This window comes from Pleurodeles waltl, chromosome 10, assembly GCF_031143425.1.
Source record: "Pleurodeles waltl isolate 20211129_DDA chromosome 10, aPleWal1.hap1.20221129, whole genome shotgun sequence".
Lineage (NCBI taxonomy): Eukaryota > Metazoa > Chordata > Amphibia > Caudata > Salamandridae > Pleurodeles > Pleurodeles waltl.
Window position 1 is genome coordinate 1,011,722,499 of NC_090449.1, and position 16,520 is coordinate 1,011,739,018.

General features: G+C 44.6%; 1 protein-coding gene across 2 annotated transcripts in view; it reads right to left on the reverse strand.

Moving 5' to 3' along the window:
• DNAJC13 (DnaJ heat shock protein family (Hsp40) member C13) overlaps positions 1-16,520 on the reverse strand; it is an 876,382-nt gene that overhangs the window by 575,834 nt on the left and 284,028 nt on the right. For both annotated transcript variants that reach the window (XM_069211911.1, XM_069211910.1), the window contains exon 19: positions 12,569-12,664. In XM_069211911.1, coding sequence (XP_069068012.1) covers positions 12,569-12,664 — 96 coding nt within the window. The remainder of the gene's footprint in view (positions 1-12,568; positions 12,665-16,520) is intronic.

The following is a 16,520-nucleotide window of genomic DNA, read 5'->3' on the forward strand; positions in this document are numbered from 1 at the left end:
AAGGTGGCTGAACTAGTCAGGACCAGACAGCCAACACACTAGTAGCTGGTAGGTTTTTCAGAGGGCACCCTAAGGTGCCCTCTGGATGCAGGTATTGATGAATCCAACACTGGCATCACTGTGGACTCACCAATACGAGGTGTTTGATAACAAACTTAACTATATCCAGAGAAGCCATCCTGTAGCTGGGGAACTAGCAGTGACCAGTATATGTATTTAAAATGGCTTCCCTGGTCACTTACTATGTCTGAGATTTGACAAAGACATAGCAGGGGTGTATCTGCTTTTTCAGATATGCCCCCACATGTAATATAATGCACCTTGCCTTAGGGCTAGAAGACCTGCTAGAGGGGTGACTTACATATATTGCATGCATGTTTTCACTTTTGTCTGCACCAAAACACTCAGCCTGCAATGGCAGCCTGCCATGTGCTTGGTGAGGGGTCTCTTAGGGTGGCACAATTTGTGCTTCAGCCCTTAGGGGCCTACTTTAGTACCCCAGGCCCTAGGTACGAGGGGTACCATTTACTAGGGACTTTAAGTGGGTGCTGAAGGTTTTGCCAATTGTGGGAAAAACGACTGCAGTTTTGGGGAAGAGATCTGGCACTGGGGACCTGGTTAGCAGGAACCCAGTGCACTTTCAGTTGAAATTACACCAGAAACCATGCAAAAAATAGGGGAGGGGTTGACCATGTCAAAAGAGGCACTTTCCTACCGTAAGCATTCTCGAACTACACCAACTGGACATGAGTGTGTTGCGAGTTACCTACAGAAAACTGAAGGTCCAAGGGGAGAGTAGAGATTTGTTTAGTCAAGTTTATTTCTTTATGCATCATGTCATAGGTTGTGTAGTGTTGGCGCCTAAAGATAAAGGTAAAGGAATGTGTTTCAGAGAGAGAAATAGATAGTATGCAAGCTGTTGCCAAATTTAAATCACATACCCATAGACTAATGAGTAAATGCATTTGTTGGATTAAAGATTATTGAATACATTTGTTGGATTTTCTGAAAGCTTTGAATATCATTGTTAAACTACAGCGCAACAACAGTTTTAGTAATGGTCTGCTATAAAAAGCAGGTCCCCAAAAGTAACCAAAGTGCAACAATAATTTAGACGCTGGTCTGTTATACAAAACTGGTCCAAAATATTGAAGAAGTGGCGTTACAGTTGATAAATCCAGGAGCAAGTAGGATTATCCAATAACAGAGGACAGCCATGTATCAGAAGACAACCATGTCAGAAAATAGCCAGCCGACACATGATTCGTCTGAGATTACTTTTTCGAGGCTCAAGGAAGAACATGATAATGAAGCTGTATTACCCTGTAGGTATTCAGATCTTAAACCTCCAGGATCCACCTTGGTGTGAGGGCCACTGGAGGGGTGGATGAGCATAAATGGTCACTGTAAAGTCTTTGCCATGAGAAGCCAATTTAACACATGTAAGTCGCGGGTCGCGTAGGAGAGCAAGGGACTCTGCACTTTGTTTCCTAGGGGTCCCCAAAAGTAACCAATCTGTGTAGCAAGCATCGCAGTCAAAATTGACACTTTTTATGGACCAGAATAGAGAGTATGTAATTTCTAAACCAGTAAGGAACTTCCTGTTCACTGAAGATGTTGCTGAGTAATTCTGCCATAAGACTCATGGGTACAGCTCAGTTAGAGATATACAGGCAAATGAAAGCAAATGTTTTCTAGCACTTACATGCACCACTGTGGAACAAGCTGTGCTTGTAAAGTGGGTATATGTTCCAGTGGCAGAGATGAGCCTCAAAAGGCCTCAACAAACAAGTTACTTAACTTGGATAACGCATGATCTGGTAGAGACGATATCTAGCAGCAGATTCTTTTCTCCTGAATTTACCAGTTGTGAGACTGAATCCTGAAGACTTCTGCGTGAGCAGTACCCCTGCGTGCTGTCTGGTGGTTACGTTCGGTTCTGTGCAGCATCATTAGCATAATTGGCACCGGAAGAGATACTGCGGTCACCTATGTAGGCACCTCCCAAATGCGCGGACATCAGTTACTTTTCACAGCTTTCCACGCCAAGAGCACAAACCCACGAAGTGCACTGACATTGAGCCCCGAAAGGGATCGCCCCTAACCCTAGGAATCTGTACGCAGAGTGGGGAAGAATGGGTGGATCAGTAAGGAATCTGCAGCTAGATATTGTCTCTACAAGATAATGTGTTACCGGAGTCAAGTAACCTGTTCATCTAATAGAGACATATAGTTGCAGATTCTTGGACAGGGACTTCACAAGCTAACGCAATAGTTGCAGCTTTTCCCTGGTGAAATGAGCCCGTAAGCCCTAAAAAGACTGCTTCTTTGCCAGGGCATCAGAGCAGATCTTAATACAGAGCACGACCAAGCACAAAATGGTTTGTTTCTGTGCTCCCTGACCTTTCTTTGCCCCCACGTATCCCACAAAGAGTAGGTCATCCACACGGACCTCTTTTGTGTGGTCAAGGTAGAACGAAAACGCACTTTTTGGGTACAGTCAGTGGAGTTGCTCCTTTTCCTTAGAGGGATGTGGAGGAGCATAAATGGTGGGCAGGGTGACAGTTTGTCACAAATGAAATGGGATCACCACCTTCGGAAGGAAGGAGGCACGGGTATGAAGCACTACCTCGTCTGGAAATATCATGAGATATGGGCCTGGATGACAGTGCTTGTATCTCATTCACCCCCAGATGTTATGGCCACAAGGAAGGCTGATTTGATGGTGAATAGCCTGAGAGGACAATTGTGCAGTGGCTCAAAAGGAGCACACACAAGGTATGTGAGAACTAGATTAATATCCCACTGAGGCATGATAAAGGGCATAGAAGGAAACATATGTACAAGCCCTTTTAGAAGCCTATTTACAATCAGGGTCTTAAACAAAGAGGGTTGGACAAAAAAGTGGATAGAGCAGACAGATAGCCCTTCAGAGTGCCCAGAGCAGAGCCGTGCTGGGAAAGAGAAAGAATGAAAAGAAGAATATCAGAGTGAAGTAAAAAGAGGGTCTACAGACTTTCCTGTTCAATATTCTACAAACCTTTGACAACAGCAGACATACCGTTTTGGTGGAGTAACGTGTGGCTGCTAAAGTAACATTACAGAATTCGGGAGGAAGGTCAAAGGCTGTCAACTTTTGCTGCTCAATCACTACACATGAAGGCACATAGTTGACAGATCTGGGTGGAGAACCCTTCCCTGCTGCTGTGACAGAAGATCCTCCCGAAGGGGCAGCCTAATCTGAGGATCAATGTTCATTTTCAGAAGCTCGGTATACCAGAGTCTCCATTCCCAAGTCTGGAGCCACAAAGAATTCTTGGGCTCAGCATGGATCCACAAGGAATACTTGGGCCCGTGATCTTCTTGACAACTCTGGGCAAAAGTGATATGGGCAAAAAAAGCGTACATGAGGCCTGAGCGATTGCCGCCTTGGAAACTCCAATGCACAATACTATGGACATTGCGCTTTCTCTTCAGAGGCGAACAGAACTAACCAAGGCTCTCCCCACTGCTGAAAGAAACCCAGCACCACAGCTGAATGGAGACACCACTTGTTATCTGTTAGGCATCAACGGCTGAGTTTGTCCACCCTGGTGTTCAGAGAACCTGTCAGGTGTTGAACCACCAGGGTTATGCCCTGCTGTTCCAGCTATGTCCAGAGACGCAGGGCCTCTTGACAAAGGGTCCACTACCCCACCCCGCCCTGCTTGCTGCAGTACCACATGGCAGTGCTGTTGTCTGAACACCTGCACCAACTTCCCCCTGAGCGAGGGAAGAAATGCCTTCCATGCTAGCCAGATCGCCAGGAGCTCCAGCTGTTTAGTGAGGAGCCTGGATTCCGCCACAGACCAGAGTTTTATGATCTCCACCTCTCCCAGATGGCTGCCCCATCCCAGATGTGACACATCTGTCACTACTGTAAGACATGGTTGGGGAAGGGAAAGGAGTTCACCTTTTACCCAATTGCAGTTCGTCAGCCGCCACTGTAGGTCTTTTGCAGTTTCATCCAAGACCTGGACCATGTCGGAGAGATTCCCCTGATTTTTTCATTTAAATATTTTTATTGAGTTTTCAAATTCAGGTTACAAACAGACAGGAAGAATACAAAGTGGATATTCAGCAGGACAAGGTTGTACAAACTGATTCAGGAAATAATTTTGAATGTGTTGATTGAGAGCAACAGCATCTCATTTAAGGGTTTTGCATAATCTATGAAGTGTGTCAGATTACTGGTTGGCATTATGCTTCCTAAAGGAACAGATGAAGAACAAAAAGAGAATAACGGAACTGGGATATGGGGTGGGTGAGGTGGTGAGGGGTGAGCAGTCGTGTATGTGAGATTGTCATAGTAGTGCGACAGGCAGGACAGTGGATGTAAGATGGCGTTGCAAACCTTCCAACTGCGATGTGTGATGAGGTAGGTGAACAGTGCATTGGGTACTCAAAGCTATGAAGTGGGGGCGATGTCAGTCATCTCTTGTTGGAAGTGTGCTAGCAGTGTGGCCCATTGGGGGGTTATTAGGCACCTACGCAGGTGACGCACCTCCTCATATAGAAGGGTATCTTCCTCTGCCGCACCCCACTTGCGTACAGCACCATGCCAGGTGGACACTAGAGGAGAAGTGGGAGAAAACCAATGCTGTGTCAGGGTTTGCTTTACGATGTGGAGTACCAAGGATGCAAAAAGGGGCCTATACCATTCGTCGCTTAGTGTGCTTGAGAATACCCACGGAGCTAGCCTCCCACGTGTTGAGGTCCATAAGTTCTGTAACAGCTTGCAGTGTGGGGTGTACAGAGTGCCAGTAACTTGCCGGACCAGAGCGTGAGAGTGAAATCTGCCTCCTAAGCTAGGCAGCGGGCACAACTTGGTTGTGTCTGGGTAATAATGGTGTAAACACACTGGGGTGAGATATGGCCTGTGAAGGATAAGGAACTGTATGTTGTTAATGCAAGATTCTTGGGACACAAGCTTATGGCACTGAAGCGCTCTGTCCCACTCCTTGTCCGGTAGTGCCCTTCCAAAATCGTCCTGCCACTGGTGCAGGAGGGTCATCAGGGCAGAGCGCATGAGCTCACATGTCACTCTGTATATCCATGCAATTAAATGTGTCCAGTTCCCATGAATAAGAGGTGTGTAGGAGGTTCCCCTTCTGTTTTATCCCATAGTGTCTGTCATGTGTGGACAGGCTGCCTGTGGAGGAGAAGCTGCCCAGCTGAAAGGCCGCTTTCCTCTGCCTGCTATGTGAACGGAAGGAGATAACCGTCCAGGTAAAGGTCACCCACCATGTACACCAAGTTATCCGCCCATACCTTTAAGCTTCTGGCTGTACAGAATTGATGGGGTAGCCCGATTAGAGGGAGTATCTGGGTGTATAACAAGGCAGTGCAAGACAGCCACGCACTCAAGCCGTTGGAGAGATTCCCCTGATGCTACGCCCACTGCAATTTCAGGTCCCACTGAAGAGCCCGCATATGCCATCTGGCATGATTCACCAACAGAATGCAGAAGGCCATGAGGCCCAGCAGCCTCAGTCTCATTCTCACTGAAATCCAGGACAGAGGCTGAAAAATCTGTATCATGGCCTGAATATCCTGGACTCACTGTGCAGGAGGGTAAGTCCAAAACTGCACTGTGTCCAGAACAGCCCTGATGAAAGGAAACATCTGATAAGGATTTAGGTGTGACTTGGGTGCATCCATAGTGAACATCAGCGAATGCAGGATCCGCCGGTGTCTGGAGATGGGCGACAACAGCCTGGGGCGAGTCTGACATCAATAGCCAGTCGTAGAGGTAGGGGAAGACTGACACCTAATCTCCGCAGATGAGCAGTGACCAATGCCATCACTTTAACATCTTAGGGGCGCTGATGTGGCCTGGGTGGCTGGGGGGGAGAGATGCAATGGTAAACTGAAAGAGCTTGTGGCCTACTTTGAACTGCAGGTAAAGTCTGTGGGCAGGCAGGATGGGGAAATACGCATCCTGCAAGTGCAATGCTACCAACCAGCCTTGTTGGTCTAAGGCAGACAAGACCTGAGCCAAAGTGAGGATCTTGAATTTCTCCTTTTTGAGGAAGAGACTGACAGTTCGGAGGTCTAGAATAGGGTGAAGACCCTTGTTCTTTTGGGTATTGGAAAGTATCGGTAATAACCACAACTGTCTACTTCTGATATCGGAAGACTCTCTATGGCTCCCTTGGCTAGGGAGCCATAACTTCCTCTTGGAGTAAAGACAGACAATCCTTCGTCAGTTGTTCTTGTGTTGGTGGACTAGAGGAAGGGGAATATTCAAAGGGAAGGAAGTAATCCCTTCAAATGATCTGGATACCACACCTGAGATGATGACTTATTCTCCCTCCAACTGGACAGCCATGATCCCTTATTAGGAGACTAGGAGGGCTCAGCGGTTGCAGCTGCCAGGAGGTTGGTGGTGGACAACCTCTGGCTACCTGGCTCACAGGGTCAGAATGCACCATCTCCTCGCACAGTTTGGGAAGCTTCTGCAGGATGGTGGCTGGCATAGGGTTGGCGCAGTGGCATGCCTCTGAGAGGCCCAAGGACTTGGCCGTAACCTGGGAGTCCTTAAAGCGCTCCAGTGCCAAGTCTGCCTTCTCTCCGAAGACACAAGGGACCTGCCCATGAGGTTGGCCTGGACATCCCCCCGAAAACCCAGATGTTCTCAATTAGGCATGGTCCATAATAGCCACTGTCAATGAGACCGCTCTGCCCAGCAATTTGGTTGTGCCCAATCCACACCTGATGGTGAACTTTGCTGCATCTCTCCCATTTTTTACTGCTTGGGAGAGGATGTCCCGGACCTCCTTCGGAACCTGTGGCACCACTTGCGCAACTGCATCCCAAAGAGTATGGGAAGAACTGCCCAAAAGGCATGCAGTGTTCACCAGCTGCAACGCGAGGCTGGTGGAAGAAAACATTTTATTTTCCCAAGATGTCCATCCTTTTGGATTCTCTGTCCAGGGAAGCGCAAGGGAACGTATCATGAAAAGTCTCAGCCTGGACTACCAAGCTCTCATGGGTGGGTGAGGAAACTTAGGCTACCTGGGGCGGTCCGATGGCAGTGGGCAGTTTTCCTGTTCACAGGAGTCCCTGTGCTGGGCTTGGACCAGGTTCCCAGCAGAACACCAGTCAGTGCTTCGTTGAAGTGGAGCAGGGGATCTGATGAGGAAGCCCCTAGTTGAAGCAGTTCTGTCAAGAGGCTAGTCTTGACCGACAGAGGGAAGTTAGAGGTCGAGGACCTCTGCTGCCTTCTTCACCACCTCATATGATGCTCCCTCTTCTGTAGCCACGCTAGGGGAAGAAAGCAAATCAGTTCACTGGCATCCCCCATTTCCTCATACCAGTCCACAGATGTACCCAACTGGCATTCTAAAGGGTCCAGTGACCCCTCTATTCTTCACCTATTCCTGACTGCTCAATCAGAAAAATTGTTAAGCAATAACCTAGGACCGGGTGCATCAGTGTTGGGCCCTTCGCTGGTTCGGATTAGAGACTGAATTCAAGGGGGATTCTTCGGAGCTGAAGCCAACGCTGCTGGTGCTGAACCTGGTGGGGCACCCTCTGACTCCATGGAGCCCAAAGTTGCTCCAGAGGGGCCGGCCCACTTAAATACCCAGCGCATGTACTCGTAAAACTCACTCACCTGAGCGGGGTCGCTCTGGCTCCTAGAAAGGCTATGAGATGCAAAGTCAGACTGGCAATGGCTCTGCCGAACCGTGCCTGGTACGTCGATGTTCTGAAGTCATCGCCTGGGCCAACAGATGAGGATAAGTTGAAGCATGCTTCGAGTTCTTGTGCCTCTTCCAAAGTGTCCCGATGACCTAGAGCGGGACAGAGCAGTCCTGTAACCTTTTTTTCGATTGAGATCTCTGAGAAGTCACGCTACATGCTGTTCACTGCCAAGATACATGCAGCTTTAGGGACTGCTCCCTCAAAGCCTTCAGCGTCATGCCCTGTCAGTCCGAGCACAACTTAGAGTCCTGATCGCGCTGGAAGCACCACAAACAGATCAGATGGGGGTCTGTGACTGACAATGCGCAGTGACAGGTGCCACATGTTTTAAAACCTGCCTTACTCCATGTCATACCTCAACAACCAAAAAATACTCTACAAAACGTTGAAAAAAACCTGTCAAAACAGAGTGGTAGGTCTTCTCCAGATCAGCGTGAACTGGTGAGGAAAGAAAAGAACTGACGTCCATATGCTTGGGTGGCACCTATACAGGTGACCGTGACGTCACTCCTGGCGCAAGGACGCCGACGACATGTAGAACTGAAAGAAGCCACCTGACGGCTTGTGAGGTACTGCTCATGCAAAATATCCTCCAGATCCAGTCTGACACCTGGAAAATTCCAAGGCAAGCAATCTGCAGCTAGATGTCTCTATCAGATAGATTTGACAGAGGAAAAATGACACATTAAATCATTCCCTGTGATTTGTGCAGAGTATAATCTGATCCAAAATCAAATCTAGATATATAATCAGGTGGTACACTGCCTAACCGAGCTGGCTGGCTCCCTTTCACACCACTGACGCTGCCTGTCCTTTTTAAATTAACAACCTGGGGTCAACACAGAGATATTGTGGTTATGCACTGTCAGCAATACCTACTGGATGGCCATTTGGAACAGTTTGAACTTGACCAGAATTAGTAATTTCATCATACAGCCCTAGGCAAGACTAGCCACAACACATGATACTTCAAACATGACCATCATATTACATTGTAACAGTGGACAGGCACCGCCCTTGCAACAGCTAAAATCTGCATGCTGGGGCACTGAAGATCCCAGACTGTACAGACAACTGAAAACAGGATTAAGAGGGATGGCCTCAAGAGCTGTGACATCTTAAGGATTCGTGGTGCTCCAGTCAATATATATTCTGAGCCCCACTGTTTCGACAATTTTAAATTTATTACCCCCGTTTCAAGCCCTTTTGATGCCATATAATATTAAATTATATGTTAAATCTTCAGAAACAGGGATCAACAAAAAAGCTGAAAGCTCAAAATGCCTGGTGTTTGCCAGGCATGTAGTGCTAAAACAAACTTAAACAAGCATCGATAAAGCCATTTCATATTTAGCTTGGATCTACTTTTATTTACTTGCAACAGTATTTTATGTGGAATTCAGTGCTTTACCAACTTGTTACTCCCATTGTAGAAAAAGCACGATAAGGGTATACGGTTAGATGTTTAGCAGACTAGTGCATTATATTCAAATAAGACATTTGCACATATTGCATGACATTGTAGCTTTACTTCCCGAAACTTTTTAATCACAAATGTATCCCCCTTCACTACTGGTGTTCTTGCTGCAACAGTGAAAATCAAATCTCTATGAGGTTTTTCACCATTCCAGTGGTCACAATCTAATAACTTTCTCATCATTTCTCTTCCCCTCCCTTGTCTTCTCCTCTTTATGTAAATTTTATTTTCCGACATTGCAGTTGACCCTCCTGACTGACAGAAAATGGATGGAACAGTATACAAGAGATGGACAAAGTTATAAAAATAACAGGATAGCGAAAGGCGTGAAGTAGGGGCAGAAGAGGAAAAGCTAGAGATGATGTAGCGAGATAAGTGAGGTAGGTAATGAAGTAAAGAAAGATGAAAAGAAATAGCAAGAGGAACAGAAAGAGGCAGAAAAGGGAAGAGAAATACAGTTAGAGAAACAGGTAAGGTTTTAGAGTGCAGTAGAGTGCTAGAGACAGACAGAAATATGGAGATGGAAATGTACAAAAAGGTGAAGGAGAACAGTACCCCAAAGGGAGAGGTAAAGCGAGAGAGCATTAAGAAAAAGGATATATACCATAAAGTGTGGGGTAAATGGAGGGGAGTTCTGTGATATTCAATGACAATGTATAACCTCAAGTATGGCATGGATTGCTCAGTGTGAAGGTCCATGGGCATACAATGTGTGAAGAGAATGTTATATCCATACGTTGTCTGGTGTGACGACCGTGGGTACATGCCAAGATGTAAACATGACCCGTTATCAAGTTGTTCTCTTAAAAATCAATAAAGATGTTTATTTTTTTTTAAAAAGGAGAATTACAGAGCGGTAATGTCAGAGAAAGGCAGAGGTGGGTACAGTGACTTGAAGAAAAACAGAGACGGCTAGGTAGAGCGAGAGAGCAAAAAGAAGAGCTACAAAAAAACTAGTCAGGGGAAAGAAATGACAGACGTATGAAGGCTACAAAGACAAACGTGGTTCAAAAAGAAAAGCAGAAGCTGAAAGACATGTCAAATAAAAGGTGATGTTTACACAAAGGTAGAGATTTGTTAGGGGAGGAAATGGTGAGGTAGCAGGATCTATAAAGGAGGAGGTTGGGAGAGGTAGTGGAGGGGTAAGCTGAAATGGAGAAGACGTATCAGAAGGGTGCGGTGGTGTGGTGTCGCGTATGTGACAGAGAGAGTGGGGTAGAGGTAGAGAAACAGAGGTAGCCAGAAAACAGCAAGATATTTAGAGAGCTGAAGGAAAGTAACCGAGGTAGAAGGGAAGAAAAGGGAGGAGGAGTGTGGTGGGGAACTAAAGATGAGGTCAATTGAGCGGTTAGGCAGTGACAGCGATAGCAATACGGAGAAAAATGTGAGGTAATAAGGAAGATGAATGATAGGAAGAGAAATAAGATAGAGAGGTGAAGAAGAGTAATGAGAAAAAGAAAGAGCTCACAAAGAAGTAGAGAGTGGTAAAGGTAGTTGAAGCACAGAGAGATCAAGAGATGCCATAAAGATAAAGATTAGATAGTGTGAAGTGAGTAGATGGATGAAAGATGCAGGAAGGCCAGATGGAAAATAGAGTGAGAGAAAGAGAGAGAGGAGGTAGAGAGCTTTAATAGAGAAAGGGGATCAAGGGCGCTCGATATAGATGCAGTGATACAGAGAATGGCAGGGTCGTGAGCGAGCGGTAGAGGGATATGAAGTCAAGGGAGGTATATTAGGTACAGAGAATGAAGGTACATAAAGTAGAAGAGAGAGACGTTAAAAGGGGGTCAGGGTAGAAGTGGTGAAGTAAGGAAAGAGAAATGACGCCAACAGATTCTCTTTCACTTTAATTGCCACCAACTGCCTGAGAGTGCAATGTGTACAGCTGGGTAGGCCAGGCATGCACATTAAGGGTCAGATTTCTTATTTTTAGGGCAATGCAGAACAACATTTAATTAAAAAACAAAAATGACCAGCTGCTGCTCACTCACACTGCACTAGTGCACAAATATGATGCATAATGCCATGCACAACTTTTGTACCAAGGTACAAGTTTGTATGCTGCCTAGCATAGGATTTGTACTGGAAGCATATCCTTCCAGTACAAAATCCTATGCCTAGAATATTCTAAAGTATTCCACAAGACAGCATTTGCAACATTTTGTTTTTAACACAAAACCCAATCTGTCTATCATAGTAGATGTGGCTTTGCATTAAAATTATGGGTGCTTATGCTAATATGCCAAGTAACGTCCCCTTGATGCAACGGAGTGCATAGGCGGAACACAGCGCTTTTTGTGCTGAGAAAAGGGCGCTTTTTCAGCACAAAATACTTTTTGCACTGTAAATACCCGTGCAAGAGTTTGCATTGTTTTGGGTCACTTAGCATGATTCTGCCCTGTCACTATGGCCTGCCGATGCCTTAAAACAACCTTGCTTGAGAGAGGGTCCTTAGCAGATAACAAGATCAAATGAATTAGACAGAATTTGGGCGCAATTCCTGACTAGTATGTAGCAAACACCTTACTCTAATGGCTGTACAGTTTGATCCCACAAGCATCATAATCCAAACAGTACTTCAATAATGCAGCCCAAGCCATAAGAGCATCCTAATGAACAATTTACTCATTTATTTGTTATCAATGATTGCCTTTCATGAAGTGGTCCAGGTTCTGAACATAATCGCTACACAGTATAGATTCCTCAGAGGAATTTTACTGATACATTAATATTGAGTGCAACAGTTATATTTGTCTACTCTGATCTCAGGTGAAAAAAGCCCAGCAAGGCACACAGACAAATGTAATTGCTAATGTGTATTGTCTGTGTTGAGGAAACACCGTATGCATACTAATATGAATATTTTTGGCGAATTTCAATTACCTCTCTTCTCTCACTTTTATTATCCTTTTTCCAATCTCCTCTGTCTACCATCGTTTTGTATCACTTGCCTCAAACAGTATATGGGTTTTACCAACATAATTCAGAGGTTGGGATATGACTACTGTCATTGTTTTTGCTATATCTTACTGTATGCTCGTACTAATTGCCCTTTATCATATGGCTTTGTACTGTATTTCACTCTAGTTGGTTTAAAATAAAAAATTCTGTCGACAAAAAAATTATTTCCCTCCAGTGGAAAGCAATTGTAGCTACTCAAACCCAGAGTGACAAAGAATAAATTAAAAAAAATACACAATGTAGAATTTTTTATTTGGCAGTTTTACACTTAATAGATCACATTTCATTTTTAAATTGATGTACACAATGACACATGTACAAGCATTCATTTTGGTATGCTTTTAACTTTAATTTTCTAAAAGATGATATTTGTCTAATACTCACATTTGCAATTTTCACATTGTCCCGTACGTGCATCCGGTCAATGTCTTTCTCGGGAACTGGGTCAGTACTGTCCAGGTATACCAGCAAACCTGGAGGCTAAACCAAAAGAAAATAAGTACATATACAGTAATACTGCCAAACAAGAATATATAACTTTAGTGTTACATAAAACAACTGATGTGCCAACAAAACGATGAAGAAAAAGTCAGTACCATTTCAAATAAAAATTCAAAAGAATAAGAAAATATGAATTTACCAACTCTCATCCAACAATTAATCATTAAAACAATACTATAATCTGGGATATAATTTTCAAGTGTTTGTGGCGAAAGAGTCTGGGTTCACCGCATATACAAGGCTGAAGAAGACCAACTAGTCCATCAAGTAAGCCACTTCCTCTAATTCGTAGCACACAAAGAAGCTTGACTTAGTCACTGGCTGTCTCAAAATACATACTTTCTGACTCACAATGGGCTTTTTGACAGTATATTACTTTACTTCAACTGGCTATTACATCTATACAATTTTTGAACTTAATATTTTGTGTCAAGGGTTTGGAGGACATTATACAGCAGCTGCTACTGCCTTGAGTCCTGTTTAGGTCTTCCATGGGTTTCTGAAATAGTCAAATGTACACTTGGTTCATTCCTCATGCAGCAGACAGATGAGAAAACTGCAAATACAATGGAATTTGGTATCGACAGCACACAGCAGGGGCCGTGTTAACCAGAACTTTTCTACTACAAGAAAGAGAAGATCACCGGTTTCAGGATGCACTCATTATCCCCCACCTAACAAAGGCAGAACATGGAATTAACTGTGGTGATAAAATATTCTTTCCTCTAAAATTGAAACATGCTGTGAAGATGAACGATTCAGGTGTGTGGGGTTTATAAACCACATGTACTTTGTTTGGTGTATCATTACAACCTCATACGTTTTTGCTGCCCCACTACCAAAAAAAAGTAACCAAGCACTGTATTTAGTGGAAATCTTCATTAGAGTCACAACATCATTAATGTCAAACATAAGGAGTAAGGCGCCCCATTGCAGGATCTTGGAGTACATTTAATTATAAATATTTCATTTTCAATTTCATTTGTCTTTAATTATTAAAAATATATCCAAATGAGAATTTACTTTTTCACTACAAGGAATTCTGTGCATTTCTCTGCATTTTATGACATTTATGCATCATAATGGCAGTTGAGGGGTACAAATGTTGTAAGCAAGGGGAATTGCTTGCAGTTAACTTTACTCGCTCTTTATTCGGAAAAAAAACAAAAGTAAATGAGACGATGGAACCAGGTAAGCAGGAATCTGCAAGATCAGAAAGTAGACACTTTCTGTAGTGCAAATATTTAATTATGTCATTTCATTAGCAACTGCCTCAGTTCACTTTGATGGGAACAACGCATCCGGAACGTTGTAAATCTAACCATCCTCAGGCTACTATCTGGGAGGAGGGGGGCCTATGTATGACTTCAATGAATACTCCCACAATGGAGAAATAAAATTGCAAGTAAGTAACTTTTCCTTCTCCATTGTGGATCTTCATTAATAAACACCATTGAATAGAGAATCAAGCCTATTCGGACTACAAAGCAGTTGAGTAGCAGCACAATCCTAAAATAATGAAGGTAGGAAAAGATTAACAAAAGATTCCTGAAAGTGGGTTTACATTCTAGAATATCTTCTTTAAACCCCCAATCCAAAAAGCAGTGGCAATAGACTTTATGCACAAATCTTCAACTTGCAGGTTTACAAGTATCAGCAAATTTCTTAATAGGGGTGCGGAAGCAGCTTTTCCTGTTGTGCAAAGTGCCTTAGGTTTGCTAGGCAAATGTCTGTTTGCTTTCAGACAGCACAATGTTAAGCAATCCATCTAGTTAGAGATGGACCTGCTCAACTTGAGAGGTAATGAACAGGTATTTACATTTTCTAATCGCCTTAGTTCTTTAGTTTAAAATAAACTTCCCTTCTCATATGTGTGAAATGATCTTTCAGTTTGAAATATTGGGATTTTAAAGAAAACTAGTGGAGAAATTGTCTGGTTAACGTGAATCTAACTTATTTTGGAAAAGATGGGTTTGTTTTCATCACAACTACAGTAGAAACAATATACACCTCTTCAGCCATTAAGGTTTGTATTTCACAAACGTTTGCAACAGACACATTTGTCACTACGAAGGCTAATTTAAATGAAAATGCACTAAGGTAGCCTTTTGTTTCTAAAGAGGTGCAAACGGGAAACATATGCTATCTCAGATTAGAATGGAGTAATTTGGGGAGGTCATGGTCTTTTTGTAGAAAAAGTTTTTAATGCCCTCCAAGAATTCTTAATGTCTGGTATTGTCGCTAGGAGACATGAGAGGCTCTCTTTCAGGAAGCAGCAAATAGCAGCTATTGTACTTTCCTGCATGTGAAGTGAATGGCGATTTGAGTAAGTATAGCAGGAATGGTAGAACTGCTTCTTCACGCATGTGACTGGATTGATGTTCTTCTGCACACAACGAAACTGGACTCTCCTGGCAGAATCTCTTCCATTTAAATGCACAGGAAATCTTGTCTGAGGGATGTTGAACCTCATTTGGGACATCTGTGCCTTTTTTTCGCTGCATTCTTGTGGCGCTATTGTAGGAAAGTGTCCATTTTGTCATGCCCCCCCAACACTTCTGATGCTAACTTGAGTGAGTGTGTGCTGGGATCCTGCTAACCAGGCCCCAGTACCTATGTTCTTTTCCCTAAACTGTACCATTGCCTACACAACTGGAACACCCCTGGCAAACAGCTACGTCCCTTGTAAAAGGAAGCAGTGGTACCAAGGGCTGGTGGCCAGGGAGGGTGCCTAAGGGCTGCAGCATGTAATATGACGCCCAAATGGACCTCTCACCAAACACATGCACACTGCCATTGCAGCTTGTGTTTGCTGGTCGGGAGAAAAAGGTAAAGTTGACATGGCATTCCTCTTTGGGTGCCCTGTCCACAAACCACTGCTTGTGGCATAGGTAAGTCACCACTCTAGCATGCCTTACAGCCCTAAGACAGGGTGCACTATCCCATAGGTGAGGACGTAGCTGCACGAGGAATATGCCCCTACTGAATCTAAGTCCTTTCTTAGATATAGTAAGTGCAGTGTGGCCATATTGAGTACATGGACGTGCAGTTTGTCATTATGAACTCCACAGCTCCATGGTGACTTCACCGAAGACTCGAAAGTTTGGTATCAAACTTCTCAGCTCAATAAACCCACACTAGTGATGGATTTACTGAAAAATGCACACAGAGGGCATCTTAGAGATGCCCCTTGTATTTCACTGAACCCCCCTTATTGTAATGCTGACCAGTCTGTGCCAGCCTTCCACTAACAGACAAGCTTCTCACCCCATGGGGTGAGAAACTTTGTGCTCTCTGTGGTCAAAGCCTGGTCTGGGTGGAGGTGCTTCACACCTCCCCCCTGCGCGAACTGCAACACTTGGCAGTGAGCCTCAAAAGCTTCTGCCTCGGGTTACAGTGCCCCTGGGCACTCCAGCTAGTGGACGATGCCAGCTTCCTGGACCAAGCCCCACTTTCGGCAGCAGATCAGACGGGAAACATTTGTGAACACCAGGAGGTGTGCCCACCCCAGCTAGGACCACTGTTAGGGTGCCCAGAGTGGAGGTAACCCCATCCTTGCAGAATCCACCATCTTACTTTGGAGTTTATTAGCCAATAGGATTAGGAATGTGCCCCCCCCCCACCCCCCACAGAGGGAGTGGGCACAGGTAGGTTTTAACCCTCAGGGACAGTAGCCATTGGCTGCTTCCCTCTGACTCCTGTAACCTTACTCTTCAGATTCCTGGAGACCTGACAAGGAGAACGACTGAAGAGCCGCACCAGCAGAGAAGACTCCAGATGACAACTGACTTAGCCCCAGCCATACCTGCTTGTCTGCAGCTTCAATATTCCTGCT